Source organism: Oryx dammah, unplaced genomic scaffold, assembly GCF_014754425.2.
Source record: "Oryx dammah isolate SB20612 unplaced genomic scaffold, SCBI_Odam_1.1 HiC_scaffold_21, whole genome shotgun sequence".
Classification (NCBI taxonomy): domain Eukaryota; kingdom Metazoa; phylum Chordata; class Mammalia; order Artiodactyla; family Bovidae; genus Oryx; species Oryx dammah.
Genome location: NW_024070205.1, coordinates 8,829,443 through 8,835,442, shown reverse-complemented (window position 1 = coordinate 8,835,442; position 6,000 = coordinate 8,829,443). Strand labels below are relative to the sequence as shown.

The following is a 6,000-nucleotide window of genomic DNA, read 5'->3' as shown; positions in this document are numbered from 1 at the left end:
CTTCTGTTTCCTAGAATCAGAATGTATTTGTTTTTATTTTGGGAAAGCACAAAAGGAGAGAGAGATCCTCCTTTGAGTTCTAAGTCAGATTATTCTTTTTGAGGAGACGCTGCCACCCCAGTGTTAAAGTGATCAGCAGTTAGTAATATTCATGGATAACATTCTTTTCATAGGAGGAAGAAATATTAAAAGAATACAACGTGTTTAATAACTAAACCTGGTACTTTAACCAAAGTAATTGTGAGATTCTTAATACAGCTGAAGATCACTATTGTCGGGTTTTTTTTTTTTTGCTTGTTCTCTGTATCTATTCCTAAAAAGAATGCAGGCCTATATTAAGACAAAATTTGACATTCTTTCATTTTTATTTTACATTATATTTTACTCACTTTATTGTAAGATTATTCAGAAAACGTTTCGATAGTAACCTATCTTTACCTCCATCAATATTACACTGGAATTAACTCATATAGAAAAAATATTTTTTCATGAATATTAACAGATGTGTCAACAGCATGATTTATTTTTAGTAGGTAATGAAAAAAATACTTGGGCGTAGATTTTTTTAAACTGATAAAACTTGAAATTAATGAAATGGTCATTAAAAGATTTTTAGGTTTTGCTTTTTTTTTTTTTTTTTTTTATAAAAATCAGTATTTAGAATTTCACAGTGAAGAGGTCCTAAATTTCTCATACAACATGAAATTATATAAAAATAGAAGACATAGACATCTTTAACTCTTTAATCCTTTGATTAAGCAGCAAGCATATCACTCTTCCAGGCCAAACACTGCTTAAACAAAAAAGAAAAATAATGACGTGCAAAATATTTACAAAATATGCAAAGCACACAATAAAGACATCTCACTATATACAAGTCTCATATTACTAATGAAGCTAAGAATTTTCTACTGTGTGCTCTAGTGTACGGAAATAAAATCACAGCACACCCCTCAGATACAGCACCTTTGCTCATGGTTGGGATAGAACGGATTTTAAATGAACCACAATATACTCAACAGCTGGACAGATGCTGGTGCTGACCAACTTGACTCACATATCCCACACACCGTATACTGAAGGTCTACTGACAAGAGACAAGACAATAGAAGCTGTACAGTATGCACATATGCGAGACAATCTAAATACTTTTAAAAATGCTTTAGATATTTTAAGATATATAACTGTCCCCATGGCTATTAAAGTAAAAAATAAGTATTAATTCTTGAATATTAAGAATTTTAAATCAAGATGATCCAGTGAGAAAGAACACATCCTGAAAAAAGTTTTTAGGTTATGTTAGAACTTAAGGTCCTTATGGAAATAAATGGTCTGAACTTCAAAAGGAAAACCAATTAAGGGTTGTAAGTCAATAGCTCTTTAACGCTTTACAGCCAAAGGTAGGGACTATTTTTCTAATATCTGGAGAATATATAACATCTCAAAAATAAACTAGGGCCTCCGACATTGACCATTTTGTGAAATAGCTCTAAATGTGAGACTGTGAATGTGCAAACATTTATCTTTAGTTCCACTAGTATAGCAATCTAAGCAATCTGTCCCTTTGCACAGGCAGGTCATGATTCCAATATGAAATCATTGTATCAAAAATATTAGTAATACATTGTTGAAATACTATCACTTGTAAAATATTCTTTGTAGGTGCTTAATGATTTTGTGTTGAATTGAGAAGACCTGAAATTTTTGTTTCTTTATAAAAAGGGTCTCAGCACTTTAACAGCACAATTGTGACAATATACTGATGTATCTTTGGATAACACAGAACAAATCCTTAAATTTATTTTATGAAATAATAATGATTTAACCCTAAACCAAACCCATGAGTACAGGCTGGCTGCAAGGAATACACAAATGTATCCAAATAGTACAATAGAGATTGAGCAAGAAAACATCTTTTATATTAAATGCAGACCATACTAATAAGTATGAGGGCAATTTAAAGTTCAGAACATAAACACAAAAAGGGTATTGTAAATAAATGCTTCCAGAACCACTATTTCCACATAACTGACAAAATATAATTCTCTTCTAAAGTCCCCAAATGGAGGCAACTACTAGTTAAAAGCAGATAGCATTTAGAAACATTAAAAAAAAAAAAAAAAGCATTAACTCCATTTTTAAGGAACTTAAAGACACTGTACTTTAACAAATGAAGTCCTCATTGTATGTAAAATAATTATTCCCATCCCCTTACTACTGAAAGATGGCAAGTCAATGACCTTTTAAGCAAGGACTTTGCACTAGGACCCTAAACTGTATGTTAAAGGGTTAGTAGGTTCAGTACATTCTTTGTGGTTTCATATAATTGCTTTGCAATTGATAAAATTGCTTTCTTTTAAAGGAATATATTTAAATTCCTTTAGAAAAAAAAGCAAGTCTTTGAAAAAAGGGATATGCAGCTATAATTTCTTAAATATGCATTAAATGAACATACGTCAAAATCTGAAATGCAGGTTATCTATTCTTGCACTCCTAACATAGGAAAATGTTGTTAAAAATTAAATTAAAGAAAAAGAGAGAAATAGTTGAACATCCTTAACTTATGAAACTTAAGGAGTTTTCACAATTCCTAAGTCAATATTCCTGTACTAAGAGCCTTGACTATGAAGAGGCAGGAATATAAAGATTCTCAATAAAATAAATACAGTAAAAACAAAACAAAAAAACCTTGGTAAATAGAATACTTAATCTCTTTTCCTTTAACGAGATCATGTCGCTGAATGTATACTCTAGAAAGGAGGCTAACTGTAGGCCTTCTGTTGTGTTTAACATTTTAGTTGCGTGAACTAAAAAATTCCTTACACATCCACTTACGAGAGCCCACTGGCCACAGAATTAGTTTGCAGCCTCAGTATCTAGAAGGATTATTCTTCCCTCTTTTGCATCAACAGTCAGAGGAGCACTGGTGTGATGATGGGGTGAAAAGTTACTGCAGCTCTGTCCAATTTAACTTTAGTGCAGTGAGGACTGTGAATCTGTCTGAATTCCGATAAGTGATGGTGGCTGTTGGCCACCAACCGCGGACAACACTGGCCTTGGATTTAGACGGGGAGGCATGGAATTAGCGGGGCGAATGAGAGGTGGCGGAGGCTGATTTAAAGTTGGCCGGGGCTGGATGAACCGAGCCTGCTGCTGGAGTGGAGGAGGCTGCCGGTGAAGAGCCGGGGCAGCAGGCAGTGTTGGACGAAGAAGTGGTGGTGGCTGGTTCAGAGCGGCCATAGGGGCTGTTGGTGTTGGAGTGGATGACGGGGCAGGAGGTGATGGACCCAGAGTCCGAGGAGCCTGTGGGGTCTGTGCCTAGAGGTGAGGAAACAAAAATAAACGTATGAGATGACAGTTCCTAATGGACGTCAGTACAATATAGTTTGGGCTGTCACAGGAAAAACAAAACAAATCAAAACAAAACAAAAACATAACACCAGTGTTTTTTGGAAGCACAAGCTTCTTTTATTTTAAACAAAACAAACCAAAAAAAGCAACGAAGCTACCAAACAGGCATCTTTATTAGTAAACAGCTTAACACTGGAAATAAAAATAAATTTATGAAAGAACAATACACTCTCCATTCTTCTAGGATCAGAACTTGGCGTGTCATTATGACTCAAGAGTCACGAGAGAGGCACCACTGAGTAAGTGTATTGTCAACCTTTCATGCTCATTCAGCTAGTCCTCTGACAAATTAGCCTTACAGGACACCACACGAAATGGTGATTCCTCAGCTCATATTAGCTCAAATGCCATACACAAACACACCTCCTCTTCTTCGTCAGTGCTCTTCCCTGATGGCACATTAGAAGCACTTTTTGTCTCCTCCCCTAAAGCAGAAGCATCACCATTAGAAGCCTGGGTTCCTTGTTCTGCTTCCCACTCCTGCAATACCTCCTCTAAGTTAAACCGACGCCTGTAGTTTACAAAGAAGTTCTTCACTTGGCCAACAGTCTTGTTGCCAATTACATCTGCAATAGCTTGAAAATCTTTACCATATTTGCGGACACCTGGAAGGCAAAGTAAATAATACACCTGTGAAGGATCAGTAAGGAGAGCTGCGTGTACTATACATCACGCACACACACAACATACCAGCAATGAAAATCCTTTCTGATAAACTCTGCTCACGTCTCAATTCTGAGATAGAGACTAAGATATCAGGGTCACAGATGGAAACTATCAATTACGTCATTTCATCGAGCCAGCCACTTGCCTTCAACTGAACAATCAGAAACTTACCATTTTTTACATACTCAGTTATTTTCTCCAATCCTCTCTTGAACTCTCAAATACAGTCCATTTATTGTAAAGCATTGAATTCTTTGTTCCATCCTCAATTCCACATTCATTTATTTCCCTAGTAGCCAGTCACCTAAATTTGAGCAACATCGTTTGTAAACAAAACTGGATGGGAATGAGCCATCTCTTTTATCCCCTCAATGGACTGAGTGAGTAGTCTTAGGGTTCCCCCGTTAAGAAAAGCATTGTGATTTTGATCTTAACACCAACTTCTACATAGTTATTTGCCTATCCGTATCAGGTACCAACAAATAGAACCGAGATAAGAAATTAAACATAAAAAACAGAAGAATCATCACAATCTGATGGACAAAAAAAGGAAAGCTATTTTTCAGAGTTTGTTGGATTTTAACTCATCTAATAGTTCTAAGGACTGTATATATGACGGATTCCTAGCTATGCTCTGTAGCCTAAAGAATTATAGTGGTGACTACTTGTAGATACTGTGCTTATCACTGCTACCTTAAATTTAAGAAGGATTGTACATTCAGTTATATAAAAAGACCTAACATATAAAATTATGGAAGTTTCTTTAAATGTAGGATAATATTTGATTTATGAACTCGAGACAGTTAATTATGCTACAGAATTTAAAGTGACTTTACATAATCAGGTGGATAATAATTTGCTCTTAGGGAGTTCTAAAGGAAATCCATCCTATTCATTCTAGAAAGAGATACACCTAGCTTAAAATATAAAAGCTGTCAAAAATTTGATTTTACAATTTGATAACTGCTTTTTAAAATACCAGAAAACAGTAACTCATTAATTAGAGATGAGAAAGGAGAATAAAAATACTGACATCTATGATAATCTAAGCAGCCAGAAATAGAGGGATTTAGATAAACTTAACATGTATACAATCACACATAAGAGGGTAACATAAGGGCACATTAATACACCGGCAGAAATGTAAGACATATTCTTACTGATACCTATTTGGATGATATACCTATTATCTTAAAGAACCAGCATGAATACAATTCACGTTTTTAAATTCTGCACTTATTTTATATTGAAAACTTGGGAATAAGTATCTCTTGCTGCATTCAATTTGCTAGGCTTGACTCTACGGGGAGTTTCTTCCTCTTAGAACATTCTGGGTAGGAGGCCTGACATATTAAACTCTCATCCCATTGTTAATCCAGAGTTCGGGATTTGTAAACTATGCTCATTTGCTCCGTTCTCAAAGAGAAAGACACGTGCATGACAAGAGAGTGATAATGATACTTAAACTTTGTTTATAATATTTTGTTTTATATTCATTTAAAACATAAATGAATTTATATTCTCTTAAATCCATGAGCTGATTTCCAGTTAGAACTTCATAACCGAGCATAAATTCTAATGGTGACTAGGCTCCAGTGAGGGTTTATCTGACAATAAGAACCCAAGGTCATTTCATATTAAAAGTATACATATACAAAAGCTACATATTCAAGTACTTCTCTACTATTTGTACTTTAGAAAATAGCAACTCAACTTGAGACAGCTGCACTGAGAAGCAAATACTAACTGGAAATCACACACAGTGTTCTACCAGTGTACTAATTTTCATAACAGATTTAATTTACATTCTAGAAAAGACCAAAGCTACTAAACACATGAATTTAGAAATGAAAACTTATATAAATTTAGGATTAGATCTTCTATATTCTTAACAAGAAGTCACATTAAGAGTAACTCTGACTC

General features: G+C 34.7%; 1 protein-coding gene across 3 annotated transcripts in view; it reads right to left on the bottom strand.

The window, feature by feature from the left end:
• Nucleotides 1-725: 725 nt before the first annotated feature.
• The window catches only part of RCOR3 (REST corepressor 3), a 52,669-nt gene continuing 47,394 nt past the window's right edge, over nucleotides 726-6,000 (bottom strand). For 2 of the 3 annotated variants that reach the window (XM_040263103.1, XM_040263102.1), the window contains exons 11-12: nucleotides 3,775-4,016; nucleotides 728-3,318 (exon numbers count right to left, since the gene is read on the bottom strand). In XM_040263103.1, coding sequence (XP_040119037.1) covers nucleotides 2,974-3,318; nucleotides 3,775-4,016 — 587 coding nt within the window. In that variant the 3' untranslated portion in view covers nucleotides 728-2,973. Of the gene's footprint in view, nucleotides 3,319-3,774; nucleotides 4,017-6,000 lie in introns of all 3 variants that reach the window. The other variant, XM_040263104.1, reaches the window with a different exon arrangement.